The sequence below is a fragment of the Bombyx mori genome, chromosome 18, assembly GCF_030269925.1.
Source record: "Bombyx mori chromosome 18, ASM3026992v2".
In the NCBI taxonomy this organism is placed as follows: domain Eukaryota; kingdom Metazoa; phylum Arthropoda; class Insecta; order Lepidoptera; family Bombycidae; genus Bombyx; species Bombyx mori.
Window position 1 is genome coordinate 9463748 of NC_085124.1, and position 19180 is coordinate 9482927.

Genomic DNA, 19180 nt, shown 5'->3' on the forward strand with positions numbered 1-19180 from the left:
GACCGGTTTCTATTTAGAGCATTCCAAGTTTATAATCATCCTCTTTACACTAAGTTACGGTCTCTGCTGGAATGTATGGATTATCCGTACTGGGCTCATAAATCGCCGCCATGCCTTATTGTTAGTCTCCAAAAGTACTTAGCTCTTCAAGCTCCTACACATAGATCACAATTCCTTCCAATATTTTGTGTTAACTATGATGCCCTAACTTTAAATCCATCTATTATGTTTGATTTCGGCCTAAGTAAACAAGATCTTTCTATCAATGCCAAATTTGTTGATATTATTGACAGTGACAGCCGATGGAAAAATTGTCATTTAATTTTTAGCGATTCCTCCAAACCCGGTCCCGAGGAGTGTGTGGGGGTCGGCATTTTCCATCAACAGTTTGGCATTGTTCAGAAAATAAAATTGCCTCCAGAGACTTCAGTATTTACTGGAGAATGTTTTGGTCTTCTGAAGTCTCTGGAGTACATTTTAATGATGAAGCTTAAAAAGTCAATAATTTTAACTGACGCTAAAAGTGCCCTCCAAGCCTTGGAACGTTTTCCTTTTAACAGTAACCGAAATAATCATCCTGTGATTATTGCATGTCGTGATTTATTGTATCAATGTTGCATCAAAAATTACACAGTTTCCTTTGCTTGGATTCCGGGGCACTCGGGTATCTTTGGCAATGCCAAGGCCGATAGCCTTGCCAAAGCTGCGGTCAATGATGGAGATTTGGTTCCGTCCAAAAACTTTTGTTGTGATTTAGCTCTGCTTCCTAAATTCCAGTTATTGAATTCTTGGACTCACATTTGGCGTTCTTCAAGACAGACTAAAGGTCGATATTACAGCACGATCCAAGTGGATATACCTCCTAAACCGTGGTTTTCAAATCTGACGTTTGGTAAAGCTATCACATCGACCCTTATTCGCATGAGGCTGGGCCATGCATGCATTCCCTTGCATTTGGCAAGGCTTAACCTTTTGCCTAGCGATATATGTGAGTGTGGCAATGACGTTGGGGATTTTAATCATATATTCTTTGCCTGTCCTCGAAATGACCGTTCCGCTTTTATTTCCTCACTTTTGTCCATTAAAATTCCTTTTCCTACTTCAATTTCTATCCTTTTATCTAATATCAATATTGATGTATATAGAATATTAGCTAGTTTCATTTTTCATAATAATATAAAATTGTAACCATTTATGTACTTAGTTTATATAATATATATACCTGATCCTTTTTCCAAATTCCGTTCCAAATTCAAATCCAAAAAATAAATCCATTAACACACTTCCTAACCTTTTTGCGTGGCTGACGCACAAACCGTGCAGGCCAAGAAATGGGAGAAAAAAAAAAAAAAAAAAATATTAAGTTACTTATTGATCATTTAATTACCTCCACCTTAATGCTTAAGATTAGAAACGTGATAAGGAGAAGGTGCTTATTTAGTGTAAGATATTTTAGGCCATATCAAAACTCATGTAATCTGTCTTATATCCCCACCACAGTTTTATCACGTATTGATATTTTTTCAAACCATTCAAAGATAAAATTGCCTTTCATTATATCATCGAACATGGCAGCGACGTGGTCTATGGGCCCTGGCACTCTTGAAGTGCCGTTATCTTTGTTCGCAACAAACCGACGAAGATTAGCAAATAAACTCAAAAGTGGACAAATAGTGGTTTTGCAAGGAGGTGAAGATGTGAACCACTATGATACTGATGTACAATATGTATTTAGACAGGTAAGCAAGCAGCATAATAAATTATATTACTACAATCTGGGAATTGTAATTAACAAATTGTACACTTAAAAACGGAAATGAAATATCAACATATAAGAATAAGCTATATCTACTATCAAAATTATCTAGCCTGGGCTGACCCAGCTCCGAAGCAACGTATATTATCAGCTAGTTTGCTTCTTTAAAAGAACATCAACTTTTTTCAGGAAGCCTATTTTACATGGGTTTGTGGCGTTAGAGAACCCGGTTGTTATTTTGCCCTAGATGTTAGTACAGGCAAGTCTTACCTCTTTGTGCCCAGACTTCCTGAGGAGTATGAAGTCTGGATGGGCAAACTCCATGCCTGTAGTGACTTCAAAAACATATATGCAGTTGATGAAGTCTATTATGTTGATGAGGTGAGAAAAAATATTTTATATCTGAAATCAGCATGCTGTATTCTATATGCTCTAAAACAATAAGTAATTTATGATTATACATTTCATAGATACATTTTATGATGATATGACTTTCGTTAAACAAATTATAATAAACCATTAAATACCTTACAATTAAATAAAAATAATTCCATCTAAACTGTAATACAAATTAAAGGAAGAATTAACATTACAGATAAAAGATGTACTCAAAAGTTTGATGCCGGAAACATTGCTGACATTGGTAAGTTGCTGTCAAAATATTCATAAAAATAATAGGGAATAACTTAATTCTGAATTTTAATGAAACTTTGTGAATCACAGGTAGGTTCAACTCAAGAAATCAAACATTAACCTGTAATTCTCTTGATTCTGCATCTTTTGCTAATCGTACTTGAAGCACATGTAAACCAACCTGCACAGCATCATATCTTCAATATGTGTGTACTTTCAAAATGTTTAGTCATCTCAATGGGGACAGTCTAATATAATATGGTTAATTGCAATGAGGTCAGCCAAACCAATGTACAACAATTATCTTCACTTCAGCTTTAGCAGGGTCATTATTTTCTTTTAGTGTGTACAAGAATACCTATCTATTCTTATTGTGTACATGATTTATTATTTGTGGGGTCTGAAATAAACATTTTATAAATAAAGGTTTTTGTCGAAAAGAACCAAACCAACATCACATTGAAAGTGATTCAAGTTTCTTATTTCTATCAACTTTAATAATTAACTTGTTTCTTAGAAAGTGTGTATTTTGTTTTACAGTCTGGCCCAAACACAGACAGTGGCTTGACGGCCCGAGAAGCCATTTTTAATGGAATTGATGAGTAAGTAATCAACTTTTAACTAAGGACAATAATAGGCTTAAGATAGAAGTTAACAACCATTATTATTCTCAAAAGGAATAGGACCAAACATATTCTCTACTTTCTCAATTGCTCATCTGCTTTTTTTTCAGGTTCAATGTGGATAATGAATCCTTATTTCCCATTATCGCAGAATTGTAAGTTGATAAATATAAAATTATAATAGTTTTAAGTTTTAATTTCGAGTTTTTTTTAATTGTCATTATCATATTTCTGACGTTTCAAATACTTTTATCATACTATGGACGCCATCAGTCGCGCAATAACCGCGAGATTAAGCTTTAAAAGTAGTTTTAATTATGGTTAGGGCTGACGGAAGTGGAACATATACACACTCTTTAGCAATGTCTTTATTTCGACATTTTAACACAATCAAATTACTGCTATGTCCAAATTGCACATCTAGTAATGATAATTTACCCAGTAATTTCTTTACGATAATTTGATGATTATTTGCACAACAATTTGTTTTGTTGCTTGCAGCAGCTTGGCTCTTGGCATTACTGACGTCCATGGGCGATGGTAACCACTTACCATCAGGTTGGACCGTATGCTCGACTGCCTACAAGGGCAATATTTTTTTTTAATATATTTATCATGGTATTAACATTGATAAGAATTTATCAAAGATTATCTACTTAACTTAATCATGGTCATTGTCAAAGATAGATGCAGATACAAATTGTAATGATGTTATTTGTTCTGACATTATCATTTTTAATCATGTAGATGTTCATTTGTTTGCTATGACGTTGTTACTCCTCTAAATCTCTATCACAGGAAAGACTTGAATTGTGAATAGGTTATAGCCTAATTATGAACCAATAGCAGCAGACAAGCAACAAAAATGTGGTTTTTATCAATATAAGTCACTTTAGAGTTATTTTTAAATACCAACACAATGATGTGGTTTTGAAATAAAACACTTTGTGCAATATTACTTTTTAAGCGAAATGAGCGATATGAAAAAATCGCGAATTAAATTGTTTGTTAAAGCTATTTAATTATATTTAATTCTTGTATGCGTTTGTATGTAATAGAACTTCTCCTTTAGGAGAAAATTTACTTTTCACACAAGAAATAAATATAATAGACATATAAAATTTTGAAGACCTGGCCTAAAGAATAGAAGCTCAGTGTGCTCGTATCAAGCGACGTAGCTATGTCGGTGTTTACATCCCGAGGGCAGACTAAATAAATGGCCTCAAAATAAGTACAGTATGCGCGCGTGTTCATGTCCATCAGGGCCAGAGGCGACGCGCGGTGGACAGCTCGCCCCGCCTTCGCCCGCCTCCACGCATTTGTCTGACGTCGAGTGTTGTCCTTGACGGTTGTGACGTGCGCTTATCGATATCGAAAACTTACGCTAACGCTATTGTGTTATTTCATTGTGAATAAACCATGACTACTCCGCTTCCAATAAGTTCAGGTAGAAAAAAAACCTACTGAAAAAATATACCTACTGATTCCCACTCTGATCTGTCGGTAGCCTTTTCATCTGATAATTGAATAAGAAAAAAAAATATTTTTCTCTATTAGAAATAAATAAGTAATTACTTATCATATTTATTTTATTCCATAATTTGCAAAATTACTTGACATGAACTCGGGCGCCTACTGTAGGTAATCAAGAAACTATAAAAAAGATGTTACATTGTTCAACAGCTTATAACCTTAACCGAATGACATATAAAGCCATAGCTTACACTTAATATTTGAGATTTATAGTATTTTATAGCTGTACAATCGTATTAACATTTTTGCAGGCGCGTTATCAAAACGCCAGAGGAAATTGCTGTAATGCGATATGTATGCAAAGTCTCATCTGACGCACACAAACAGGTACATTAACAAACTATTGATTGTTTGTTATTAATGCTCATTTATTTTAATATTTTTGAGGAAATTACAAGAGCTGTTATATTCCAGGTGATGTTGTACGCGAAGCCAGGTCGAATGGAATACCAATGCGAGTCTATATTTCTGGATCATTGTTACCGTGTTGGCGGGTGCCGACATGTTTCGTACACTTGCATATGCGGATCGGGGCACAACGCCGCGACACTTCACTACGGCCACGCCGGGACTCCTAACAGCAAGATTATCGTAGACGGCGACATATGGTGAGAGGAATCCTTTTTTTAAACCACTTTCGGCAGTCGGTGTTACATGAAAAACGTTCAAAAACAATTGCACCCAAACTCAATTACAAAATATTTTTAAGAAAGAATCTGATTTCATACTAGAACCCAAACCAATCCACATAGCACAATAGGATCCTTTCGCTAGGTAACACAAGTCCAACGATGTGTTTCTTTTTTTAAAGTCTACAGTTTTTGCTGCTTACCCCAAAACTCTTTGAGTACACACAATAGCGATTTAAAATAAAAATCTGACTAAGAAACAGTCTGGTATAAAGGCACGAACGTGGCACAGTGTCTATACAATAAAATAGAAACTATAATCTCATGTCTGACAGTGGAGTTGAATACCTGAGCTTCTGTAATTTAAAGTCAAAGAAATAAAAAAACACACAAATACGCGCGGCCGCACGCATGCACGCATACACCCGCACACACCCCCCCACACACACACACACACACACACACACACACCCGCACACACACACACACCCCCGCACACACACACACACACCCCCGCACACACACACACACCCCCCCGCACACACACACACACCCCCGCACACACACACACCCCCGCACACACACACACACCCGCACACACACACACACCCGCACACACACACACACACCCGCACACACACACACACCCGCACACACACACACACACACACACACCCGCACACACACACCCACACACACACACACACACACACACACACACACACACACACACACACACACCCGCACACACACACACCCACACACACCCGCACACACACACACCCGCACACACACACACCCGCCCACACACACACCCGCACGCGCATTCGCGCGCAGACTCGAAAATTCTGCTATCGCCTCTGTAAGTAAAGGGAGCGTCTTCCACTGAACAGTAGGCTTAGTGCGAGTTTCAAAAATCGAATCGAATGACTCGCATCGAGTGTACGCTCTTCACGGTGAAACGTGCGGAGCTCTGAGTGCGAGTTACTCGATTTGCAGGACGTTTATCCATCTTGAGAAGCGATATTTTTTTCTTTTATATTGGTAGCACGCAAGGTTTTTTTTAAGGCGTTTAATTGAAATGCCAAGCTTTCTAACGATATTTATAATTAGTCGGGTAATGGGTAATGTACCTGTGCTTAGTGCGAGTTTTTTTAATTACTCAGTCGATGTTAATGTTATGCTTAATTTGTGTGAGGTTGTGTCAGTGCCACCTAGTGGTCAGCTTATGAATCTCATTTTGTGGGAGAGAGAAGGTTTGTTTATGTTGCTGTCTCATGTATCGAATAGCTTTACCGAAGTGAGCCTCTCCATTATTGTATGTGCGAGTGCGAGTTGCAAATTAATGGATTTTGAGAGTATTTCTTCACTTTCAAGCAAGTTAAGTAGTCACTAAAAATTTTGCCGTGAAACCAATACAATATCAAGATTTTTTTCTTTCCTTTTTAATAATAATGTTGTTTTTTAAGGTTTTATCTATTCTAATGGTTTATACACATATATTTTTTCGGTTAGAAAATTTTATAGACGTCTAGCTAGTTGTAAATACATATTAATTATTTGCTTTTTCATTTAATTCTTATTAATTCATTGCTTTTTTTAGAGAGTTGTTTGATGAGAGAGAGAGAGAGTGAGATAGAGTATTCTTTATTGTACACAAAATGAATAAATATTGCGAAAAATATTAATAAAAAAAAAGAGTACAATTCTTGGTGGCTAAGAGTGATCTCTTCCAGACAACCATTAGATGGGCTAGAATAATTTCGAAATGAATTGCACCTGTGTATCTATTGAAATATATATATGAAATATATATGAAATATACACACACAAACACACGCGCACACACACACACACACACACACACACACACACACACACACACACATATATTTACACTACATACGTACAGATATATGTTTATAAATTATATAGAAATTTTAACAATGTAATAATAATTTTGCTTTTTTACACATTTATAAATAAGGATGGATGCTCGTAATAATTTTAGTATATTTGGGCCACCTAATGAAGATCATCAACACTATTATATACCGTAAATACAATCATTTTATAAACGTTCAACGGGTAAATGATTAAACCTATATAAAACATAATTTCTTTAATTAAAAAAAAGCTGAAATAATTACCTATTCCAAGATTAATTATGTTAAGTACCTATGTCTAAATATGTAATTACAATTAAATAAATTCTATAATAAACTTCTAATTCTAATACTTCTATTAAAGTTACTAAAAAATTATGTTTATGCTGGGCAGTTTTCGTGTATTTTAAAGGTTACGCCATTACGGCAAAGTTTGTTTACGAAATAGCACCTTTAGAATGGAAGTGGTATAACTAAAAAATTTAAGATTAGTTATATTTCAAAACACTTATGTATTATTATTAAGAACCTACATTTTAAATAATACGTGAAGCAAAAATGTTGTACCCCTTTTTACGAAAATTGCGCGGACGGAGAAATATGAAATTTCCCACACTTATAGAGAATATAGAGAAGTAGTGCAGATTGCTAATATATTTTTTTTAATAGTGCATAAACAATAAAAAAATAAACTAAATCAATAAAAAAACCTTACACACAATACCATATATTTGACACACACACACACACACACATGCATTTATACTTTTTTTGTTTATTGATTTATCAATCTGTGGTCAAATTGAGAATAGATTAATATTTTTTGTCTTTAATATTATTTTTCTATAATGTAGCCTTAGTGACATAGAGCAATGATTATTATAGAAATGATGATAATAGAAAGGTGACAATAGAACTATAATAATGTTCAAACTTAAAATTTAAATAAATTATGGTCTAATTTCGACCACTGGACTACCATTGGTAGATAATAATAAAATCATTTATTGCCTTTCACACAGATTTAGATTATTACAGGCAGCCTACAAGGAAACAACAAAAAAACAAAACACTATTATATCATTTCTGGCAAGCAGCTCAACATTTGCACTTGTATATTATTAATAGGAATTTTATTAAGAATATTGACAATTTATGAGGATTTTGACAAGTACGGATTGGTATAGATTAGTTACATATTATTATTGTAAATTAAATTAGTTTTATAAGTGCAATAAAAAATAATTTAAATGATAAAATGATAAAGCCATACCTTTTTCCAATGTGACGATTAGATGGTATCCTATTATTCTATTCTATATTATTCTATCAGCTTATAAAATTAAACAGTCTCTTTTAGTCTAGAAAAGGACAAAGTACTCTTTCTGCCTTTTTCAAATAAAATGGCATGTCTTAAAGTGTTTAAACCGAAAAACTAAAAAAATACAATTATTGTATTACAATATTGAAGTTTACCAGAAAATAAGAATTTTGGGTTGAGCCACTTTAATTCTAAAGGTACAAAATAGTATTGAACACGTGACATTACCCGAATAATTTTGAAAGTAGTCGGTTCCCATTAAAATACTGTTAAAATACATTGTATTTCATTTAGACGGTCTAATGCCAAAACACCACGTGCTACCAATATACGAGAAATAATATTATTGCTGCTCTCGGTGAATAAACGCCCTGCGAAACGAGTAGCATATCTCAACTCACACTCACAATTCTTCATTTTTCACCGTATAGAACGTAAACTCGATTTGATTTTGATTTATTTATTTACAATTGAACAACTAGGAAAAAAAGATGAAAAGACAATTTGGAGGGACCGCGAGGAGCTAAATTGTGTGAATTGTTTTATTTTGCCTATTTAATGTTTCTTAGTTAATGCGTATTTAATATTTCTTTGTGTATAAGTGTAATTTTGAGATCGTCCAGGCCTAAAGGTTAAGGCGTCCGGTGTATTCGTAACTTGCGATGCACCGGTGTTCTAATCCCGCCGGCGGGTATCAATTTTTCTAATGAAATACGTACTTATCAAATGTTTACGATTGACTTTCACTGTAAAGGAATAGCATCATGTAATAAAAATCAAACCCGCAAAATTAATTTGCGTAATTACTGGTGGTAGGACGTCTTGTGAGTCCGCACGGGTAGGTATCACCACCCTGCCTATTTTTGCCGTGAAGCAGTAATGTGTTTCGGTTTGAAGGGTGGGACAACCGTTGTAACTATACTGAGACCTTAGAACTAATATCTCAAGGTGGGAGGCGGCATTTGCGTTGTAGATGTCTATGGGCTCCGGTAACCACTTAAGATTAGGTGGGCCGGGAGCTCGTCCACCCATCTATGCAATAACAAAATAACGTTGGTTTATTAACTGTTAAGTATCTGTGAAAGTGCGAAAATGTAAAAAAATTAAACAAAACCGCTGGACGTAGCTTCTCGAAGTCTTCGAAAAAGTCCACTGAAATAAATCTCAGTAAATAATCAGCATTTTACAGAGATTATATTTTATCCCATATCATCTGATCTCATTGCATTTCATTCCATGCCAATCGATTAATCAAATCCATTTCACTCCATATTATCATTTTTCATAAAAAAAGATTAGGGTCTATGGCATGATACTTTTGCCTCTGTAGTTGGAAAAATAGAACTACTAAAGAAATACTCGATCGAAACGTTAAAATCCACTAATTTGTAACACGCACTCGCACAAATGTCATTCGTGGTACTCATTTCGGTAAAATTACTCGGTTACGAGATCACAACGTTAATATGAACTCGCACTCACAAAATAACACCGGGTACGTTTGCCGCTAGGGGCGCTGTTCCAATTGCATACAAATTTGAGCAAACTGGCTCGCTATCGAGAACGTTACAAAACTCGCACTAAGCACACAGGCGTGTTAAGATATTGTCGCTAATATTCTTCAAATTCACGTAATCGCCATTCATATTTTACCGAATTTCTTAAGATTCGATAACATTGCCGTATCGCTACGAGTAATTCGGATAACAATACCAATAAAAATATATTTGATAATAAAACTGGAATGCACCAGCAGGCACTCTTTAATAGCTTTAATATATTTTTACTGGTAGTAGGACATCTTGTAAGTCCGCACGGGTAGATACCACCGCCCTGCCTATTTCTGCCGTTAAGCAATAATGCGTTTCGGTTTGAAGGGTGGGGCAGCTGTTGTAACCATGCTGAGACCTTAGAACTCATATCTCAGGGTGGGTGGCAGCATTTGCGTTGTAGATGTCTATGGGCTCAAGTAAGCACTTAACACCAGGTAGGCTGTGAGCTCGTCCACCCATCATAGCAATAAAAACATAAAAAAGCTACTCTTAAAGGTTTTGAGTTTGGAGTGATTAGTTCTCTTTTTTAAATGCGCAGTTTATTCGACATGGGCGGCAACTACGCCGGCTACGCCGCCGACATCACCTGCTCTTTCCCGGCTAACGGGAAATTTACGGAGGATCAAAAATTGATCTATGAAGCTGTGCTCTTTGCCAGAGATGCCGTTATAAGGTAATCTATGACAATAGTTTTTTTTATGACTGAAAGATTACTAGTGGCCCGGAGGCCTTTCCAGTTTCACCAGGACAGGTGGGCAAGCAAAGGCTCAGCCAGGAGGGGTGGGATATGCTAACAGTTGCCCGAGCGCCTCCGAAGGAGACTTAACAACTCAAGAGCAATTGCTTCGCAAATGAATCTACTACCGGATCGGAATCGCGACCCGCTGAGCAGATCCGGCGAGGAACTCAGCGGACTGATGCATGATTTGTCGAGTTCGACTATTAGGTACGGTTACCTAGGCCTGCTCCTAGTGTTAGAGCTGAAGACGTCTAATGCAAAGGTTATTAGATCTGATGGATCCGTAAGGACGTGTCTAGGGCGTCGACGGTGACTGGCTCCTGCATGATCAGGATTCGGGAAGTAATCAGCGGCGATTATCATGACGCATAGCCTTATCGAAGTACCGTTCCGCCGCTGACTTCATGTATTTCCGGATTGATTCGAGGCCCAGGTCGTCGTGTAGGTCAACGTTCCTTACCAACCACGGAGCCCCGACGGCTAACCTGCACAAGCGGGATTGTAGGGATTGGAGGGTGTCTATGACTGTGCGGGTCGCGTGAGCGAGCACTACACTCGCGTAAGTCATGACGGGCCTTATACAAGTTTTGTAAAGTGTCACCTCGTTCCGAAGGGACATTTTACTCCGCTTACAGATCATGCGATAGAGTCTGCCGAGAATAAATGCGGCACGGTCGCGCACTGTTTTTATATGCAGGCGGAATGTCATGGATGCATCCAGAGTAACTCCCAGGTACTTGACCCTCCTGGCCCAGGGTATAGGTTGGTCGAAGAGGGTGATCGGGGTGTGATATTTCTCCTCCTATTGCGGAAGGAAATAAGCTGTGTTTTTCCTCGTTGAAATAACACTGCTCTGCTTTTCGCTGGGTCTATGCGCCATTTTCGGAACCCCTGTCCGAGGGTTAATGCTGCGCTCTGGAATTTACTCGCGATTAGGGACTTGTTTCTACTAGCAATAGTGTATTATTGACCTAGAGCGGAAAGCATGACTGTTGATGTATATGGTCTCCGGTTACTGCTTATCGTCAGGTGAGCCATGAGTTCGTTCACCCATGTAGGCAATTAAAAACAAGAGTACGGATGTAATCGTCACGGATGATTTTAATCATGTTTATGGAATCGCGAAATTCTTGGAAAATTTAAGTACATTCGTATCAGTAATTTAGTGGTTTCCAGGTTAATTAACCTCAAATTATGTTTAATATTTTACAGAGAAGCGAAACCCGGTGTGTTTTGGCACGAAATGCACCTGACTGCCAACCGCGCTATGCTCGCCCATCTAAAGAGGGGAGGCCTACTGCAAGGAGATATTGAAGAAATGATTCGGGTATACCTTTATCTAAAATATTAACAGAACAATAACTACTAATTCAGTTAGTTTTTACATTTCGTATATTCTTACCTAAATTATCGCCTCGAATTTCATATGTAATAATAATAATAAAATAAAATTTATCGTATTACTATAATTACGAAATTTCTCTCGTAACTCACGTAAACTAGGCTTCACAATACGAATGGTGCTCTGTATGGTTGTTGTCTCATAAGTATTACGAAGACATGATTTTAGATCCCGCAGATACGACTCGCTCGAATTCTCTGGCAACAGTGACGTCATTAAACATTGCAAAACAGAGGGTTTAGTGTGTGGATTGCCATTTATTTAATGTATATGAGAAATTGAATTATTAGATTGAATTGTTGTATCCAAACAAGTAATCCGTAATTGTTTTCACGCCACCTATTGTACGTAGTTAGTACTATTTATGAAACTTTTACGTGCGAGCAACTGTATACAGAGTGCTTAGTGCGAGTTTCTTAACGTTCTCGATAGCGTAAAAGTTAACCCAATTGTGTATACGGTTCGAACAGCGCCCCTAGCGGCAAACGTACGCAAACGATCCCATTCCATACAAATATGAGCTAACTTTTACGCTATCGAGAACGTTAAAAAATTCGCACTAAGCACACAGATGAATTGATTGACGCACAAACGCATATAGTACTGGATCGAAGTAATATTTATTTAAAAAAAACCTTACTGTATTCTTTCAGAACGGAGTTAATGGTATCCTACAACCTCACGGTTTAGGCCATTTGTTAGGACTGGACGTGCACGATGTGGGAGGATATCTGCCTAACTGTCCTCCGAGGATGACTGGCCCTCTGGCCAAACTACGCACAGCCAGACAACTCTTAGCTGGAATGGTACTGACTGTCGAGCCGGGCTGCTATTTTATACCAAGAGTGCGTATGCTTTCCCTATTTAGGGCGGATTCGACCAAACTTAAATTTAAACTCGAGTAACTATACGAGGAATAACCTATTCCATGATTTTAATCTCGAGTAAATTCATAGTCGTTTTTCCACGTATACTTGCGCTAGGAATAACAATACGCGAATAGCAGAGTGAATGGTGAACAAAAATAAAATCCGGCAAATAAATGTTGTTGTTCAACGGCATAGTGTAAGAGCATACAAATCGTCAACTCGATTTTGCCGTATTTTAGTGTGAAAAAGTAGCTGTTGTGTAAGATATCCAGCTGTCAAACGTATTATTTTTATTTCTTGTTTGTTTGAGGGAATTGTCAAGTTTTGTCGTGTGGTTTTATCTTTTTTCGTTTAAACGTTGCATTCAATCATTTAGTGCATTGCGTTGACTTGAAATTAAAACAGAATAAATATTTATGAAATGACAGAAATCAGATGTTGGACTGACAGACGCCATTACTTTATACTAGGAATAGCTCCGTTATTCCGTGCGAAACGGCGGTATAGTAACAATTCCCGAATAGGCCCACTATTCTTAGAATTGTAGTTGGTAAAACGTAAAATTGATTTACTCTCGATTAACTGACGAGTTATTCTAAGAATAAGATTTACTCTTGTTTGGTCGAATCGACCCTTAAAGTAGTAGTTTCATAATTTGAAACCACTGTAGATTTATATATTAGTATAAATATAAATAAAGGCATGATTTATTAAACGAATTGAAATGTATAAGAATATTATGGTTTAAATTTTCGGTTACAGTTATTGGATTCGGCCCGAAACAACCCGGAGCAGTCTCGTTTCTTCAACTGGCACAGAGTAGAACGTTTCATTGGCTTCGGCGGAGTACGGATTGAAGACGATGTTCTTATAACGGACGACGGCGTTGAGAATTTGACGTTTGTTCCTCGCACGTGAGTACATACCTTTAGAGAATTTTATATTTGTAGACTTTGGCTAGTTACATTGTATGTGTTTGTGTTGTAAAATATGATCCGTACTACGCTAGATCAAAATAAAAAGATTTTTTTATGTGAATTTTGTTTAGATGGATAGACGAGCTCACAGCCCACCCGATGTTAAGTGGTTACTGGAGCCCATAGACATATACAACGTAAATGCACCACCCACCTCGGGATTCGAACACCGGTGGATCGCTATATACGATTGCACCGGACGTTTTATCCTTTAGGCCACGACGACTTCAAACATTGTGTTGTCAAACAGTTTGTGACAGTAATATCAGAATTGGATTTATGGTTTGATAAAAACATGAAATCAAGTCATGTTTTTCTTTACACTGGGACAAGATAAAAACATGAGATAGCCGAACTTCCATGCCCTTCTGTGTTCCGTGATAACATTAACACCAATCATTAGGTTTTCCCAATAAATATTCAAGATACCTTGCTTCTTTTTTTAATAAACGCTTTCCTTTTAATTTGAATCTTTTCGTAACGGATGTAAAATTATTATTTTTCTATAAATAAATTTTATGTTTTCATTTCAGCGTTCAAGAAATTGAAGAATTTATGTCCAACGGATCCAATTTTAATAAAGAACTTAAATTCAATGTTTAAAAGGACCAAAATTGCATAATTTCATTTGTTTTTCCATTACGATATTTTCTCAAACATAAATACAGAACTATCAAAACTGTACTTTTTACTCTGATAAAGTTGGCAGAACGGAATCCAAGAAACTAAGTATAACAAGAACGGACTTTAGTTGAAAAATAACGCTACGAAAATAAAACTTACTGTTGAGTCTGGCACCAAAGCGCTCTAAGGTTACCTTATGGTATATAATAAATAACTATTTATTTAAATTAATATTTTATTTGAATATTATATACTTTATTTGCTAATAAGGAAAAAGCCAATCCATTGTTTTTTCTCTATATATTCACTAAAAAAGTGTATATTTTTCATGTACTTTTAAGCTACTGTATTACAACAATATTTCTCTATAAAGAAAAAAAAGCCGCAATCAAACATTAAGACTTACGTTACCACGACCACTCCGCCAGGAGTGAACGACTGAGAAGAAGAAGAATTACAACAATAAATAATATTTTATATAACTTATACATTTTTCATACTTAATATTTAAACTAAAGTTTTTAAAAAGTGTGGACTAGACCCAAGTATTTTGTTTACAAACTAATATCATTAGGTGAAAATTATAACTAAATAAACAAATATTTCAGCAACACCGTTTTTTATTTACAAAATACAATAAAAGCCACGTTCGTAATTTAAAAATTACGTCTCAGTTCCAGTTTTCACGAATCAATATTTCTCTGTTCGTGGATCCAGTGGATATATTGATTAAGATTCAGTGCCCCCCGTGCAGAAATTCAAACATTGTTCAAACTGCGAATGGAATAGGACGCATACGCATTCCATTAAAAGGCTAATAACCAGCCCTGAAAAACTGAGTTTCAAGAGTTAAAAAAGGGTTTCACATGACTAATGAGCTTCGTGCTTTTCTCTTGAAAGTCGACCCATTCATGGTAACGCTACAGCTGGTTATCAATCTCAAAAGAATTACCATTTAAATGCGACAAAAAAGAAGAGTAACATCTTTAAACCCTTGCCTAAACTTGACAAAAATAGTTTACTTTTATTGCTTAGACAGGTAAACGAGCTGACGCCCAACCTGGAGTTAACTGGTTAGCGGAGCCCATAAATATCAATTAAATCAACGTAAATGCTGACATCCACCTTCAGACACGAATTCTCTACAGTGAGACATTGACTGAGCGACCCTTAAAACCGGAATACAATACTGCTTCACGACAAAAATAGGCACTTGCCAGCACGTGGTCACAAAACCCCCTACCACTAGTGATTACCGAAATTATATTTATTGGGGTTTAATTTTTAATAACGATGTTACTTCTTCATCATGGAAGTAATTCATGTTGTTATGTACATATTAGTAAAATTGGTACCTCCCTGCGGCTTTCGATCACTAGCACAATCGCATCACTCAATATGACTCCCAATGGACTTGTTATCCTTATCCTTTAGGCCACGACAACTACCTCCTATCCCCTACATACTCCCATATAAATTATAAATCACCATTCTATATTCACGGTTCAGTATTCACGTCATATTTAAGGGAACATATTTCCCATAAATATGAAGTTTTTACTGTTATACATTTCAAAGTTAAATGAAAAGAAATTGCTTTAAGTATGCTTTTACATTATTTGCAAAAAGAGAAGCTAACAAACCATTGAAAGGGACATCGTTATTAACAGTGGTACGGCAACAAGTCTGTCTAATATATACAAAACCATTAAAAAATATTAACATTATTTAAAAATTGCGTCATGTCCGCTATCTAATTAATAATTGTCTATCACTGTACTCATATTCGCTCATTATTGCTGAAGTGATATTAAGAAAAGCATTCAGTTTTTGGCCAATATTTTACAAAAAAATACCAGTTTTTTTGGGGAAATATATAAATACAGAACATTTATAACGACGTAAACTTTTACCCAAGTAATAAAATCCAAAAGAAATTACACTGTGATAAGCACGTCAGCTTTTCTGTGACATAAATCTACTAAAGATGTTGAGAATAGTAATTTACAAACATTGTAATAAATAAAAAATTAAATAAATGTCATAAGTGATACATTAATGATAGCTTAAATAGTTTTTCATTGATGTAGGTAAAGGCATAGCTTCTAAAATCTTAAAAAACTCTTTCGTTGACTTTACACCACCTTTCCTATTTCTAATCAGACTGCGAATTCTGCATCTAGTTATGTGCTTTAATGGTGCAACATGGAAGGCCAAAGTTTCTGATGTTACACTGGGATCATAGCCTGCCATGGTAACTAATGTTATTTGCACCTGAAAATTTAATATATTTGTATTATAGTTAATGTTGGATAGTGCAGAATTATGATTGAAATGAAATACATATCTTTGGTAAAAAAAACGTTTGTCTTTCTTTAAATCTTAATATTGGTAAATGAAATATCTGAATTATATTGAATTATACTAATATCTCACTTGTGAGTTAATCCGTCCTGAAACACCACTGTCTTCTGCAAACTGTAATATACTGTCAGGATCAACATGTAGACTATAAGGAATCATATATGGAAGTGTTAGAGCATCAGATGTCAATGATGCAATAAAAGCATCAGGTATACACTTATCTTTGTAATAACATTCTGGAACACTGCAGTAATCAACATTACAGCCATGGTCAATCATTATTTGGAATGCCTGAAATAAATTTTTAATATTGACTTCCACAAAACTTAATTTCTACATAATAACTATACTTTAATTGTAAAACTTACTTCACTAAAAGAATTAATATGTAAACAGTAGTGTATGTAAACAAGGGGAGGACACTCATAAAATTCTAATGCATTTACTGATACTCCACGCATTAAAAACAAGTAGAAGAACTCATAAAATTTCTCTCGAGATCTATTATAGATGTACTCACATATGTTCAAATATGAGTTCAGTACTGCATTCGTGCGATAATATGGTCTTATGTCACCTATTTTTTCTAACATTACATGAAATATTTCAATAAAGTCAAAGTATTCTGGACCAAGATCGCTACTCAGTAAAATTTCTAATATATCCATTTTACAATAATGTGGTTTGCAAGCTTTTAATATAGTATTGAGACTAATTTGATGCAGTTTTGTAACATTAAATATTTTTTTGTAATGTGCGTGGTAACCATCAGTTAATGCAATATCTAATGCCAAGTCTCCATTTATGTCCCGTATGTGAGGATCTATACCATTTTCTAATAAGAAGTCAACTATTTCTTCATTCGCCCCTGTCAGTGCCAACATTAATGCAGTCTTACCAGATGATGTCACTTGATTAATATCAGTGACAAAAGGATATATTGCTTTCATCGTTTCAAAACAACCTTTAGAACAAGCTAAATGGAATGGTGTGAATGATCCTGGTTCATTTGGTATTTCAGGACTAGCACCTGCATGTAATAACAGAGATACAGCCTCAAATTTTGTTTCTAATACAGCATCATGCAATGGTGTATCTCCATCATAATCTTGCACATCAATTAGTGCCCCATGTTCAATAAGCAACTGCATTATTTCAAGATTTCCTTGACCGCTGACAACGTGCAATGGAGTCACAGACTCTGTACTTCCATAATTAGCTATATCTTCAACATTTTCTAACAGATACTTCACTGTTTGTGGGGAGGCTTGATTGCGGCAAGCTAAGTAAAGGGCAGTGTGGCCTTCATGGGTTTCGATAAGAGGACGACACTCTGGGTTTTTAAGAATAACCTGTAAGCTTTCATAGCAATCATGAAAAGCAGCTTCATGCAAACAAGTCCATCCTCTGTTGTCGGCAATGTTCGGATTAATTTTTTTCAAAAGCTGTTGCACTAATAGTGCGTCGTTATTCCTTGCGGCTAAGTTTAATGGATTAGACGTTTCCGGATTATGAGAACTGAAATCCATTTCGCTTAATCTAGCCGCGTTTGTTATTTATGTAAATATATTTCTAAAGTTTTATCAGAGTAAAGAAAGTATATGCATTTTAACATTTCGATGTGATGATCAGAATTTACTAATTTAAAATACGATTAATATATTCTTTCCTTTGTATCAAATCATTTTGAAAAGTCTATAACAGCCACAAATTACTTTACAATAAGATACAAGATACTATGCACTAATCAGTTGCGAAATAGGAGTAATATTTGTAACTTAACTAATAATATCATTTGAATTTGTAATCTCCTCACTTTTAATTTTGACATATAGCTCACTAGGTGATAATTTATTTATTGGTCCATGCAAATGCACAAGGAACTTAGTCCGTGCAACTTAATCTTTTGTAATAATGATTGTAGCCATATCTGTTGTGTAAAAATGACCTTAATTGATATGAAGTTTATTATACAGAAAAACGGAGCTAAACGAAGTGGGGACAATGCTGCATGTGTCGGAATCATCTACAATATAGGTCTATGGAATCATATTCGGTTGCTCTTGGCAGAGCAGTCGTGGTTACGTGGAATGTGTCGGAATAGATAACATGAAATGACCTTTCATTGAAGTTTTGGGAATTTAGTGCGAGAAGTCACGATTTTGGTTCACTTTCGGCTATTACTGCACTTTCATAGATGCTAAGCGACCATTAAATCGCCATTATTAACCGTTCAAACTTGAAGAAATCCTACATAAGCAAATAAAGCGA

General features: G+C 35.7%; 2 protein-coding genes and 1 long non-coding RNA gene across 6 annotated transcripts in view; 1 reads left to right on the plus strand and 2 right to left on the minus strand.

Moving 5' to 3' along the window:
* Positions 1 to 779: 779 nt before the first annotated feature.
* LOC101741579 (xaa-Pro dipeptidase) lies at positions 780 to 15156 on the plus strand. The gene is made up of 12 exons (XM_021349440.3): positions 780 to 1739; positions 1946 to 2137; positions 2352 to 2399; positions 2930 to 2991; positions 3123 to 3167; positions 4797 to 4872; positions 4960 to 5153; positions 10473 to 10607; positions 11886 to 12000; positions 12729 to 12920; positions 13707 to 13858; positions 14455 to 15156. Exons 1-12 carry the CDS (start codon positions 1332 to 1334, stop codon positions 14522 to 14524), a joined length of 1689 nt encoding a protein of 562 aa, XP_021205115.2. The 5' UTR covers positions 780 to 1331; the 3' UTR covers positions 14525 to 15156.
* The window catches only part of LOC134200577 (uncharacterized), a 481544-nt gene continuing 469645 nt past the window's right edge, over positions 7282 to 19180 (minus strand). For both annotated transcript variants that reach the window (XR_009975549.1, XR_009975550.1), the window contains one exon: positions 7282 to 8103. This is a non-coding gene — a long non-coding RNA (uncharacterized LOC134200577). The remainder of the gene's footprint in view (positions 8104 to 19180) is intronic.
* LOC101741439 (ankyrin repeat and SOCS box protein 3) lies at positions 14763 to 18813 on the minus strand. Of its 3 annotated transcripts, XM_012692126.4 has the most exons (3): positions 17278 to 18798; positions 16982 to 17200; positions 14763 to 16819 (listed from the first exon to the last, which is right to left on the minus strand). In XM_012692126.4, exons 1-3 carry the CDS (start codon positions 18436 to 18438, stop codon positions 16601 to 16603), a joined length of 1599 nt encoding a protein of 532 aa, XP_012547580.2. In that variant the 5' UTR covers positions 18439 to 18798; the 3' UTR covers positions 14763 to 16600. The 3 variants fall into 3 exon arrangements, with proteins under 3 accessions (XP_012547580.2, XP_062529692.1, XP_062529691.1); XM_062673708.1 differs by lacking the exon at positions 14763 to 16819 and having other exon boundaries at positions 16901 to 17200; positions 17808 to 18813; XM_062673707.1 differs by lacking the exon at positions 14763 to 16819 and having other exon boundaries at positions 17154 to 17200; positions 17430 to 18813.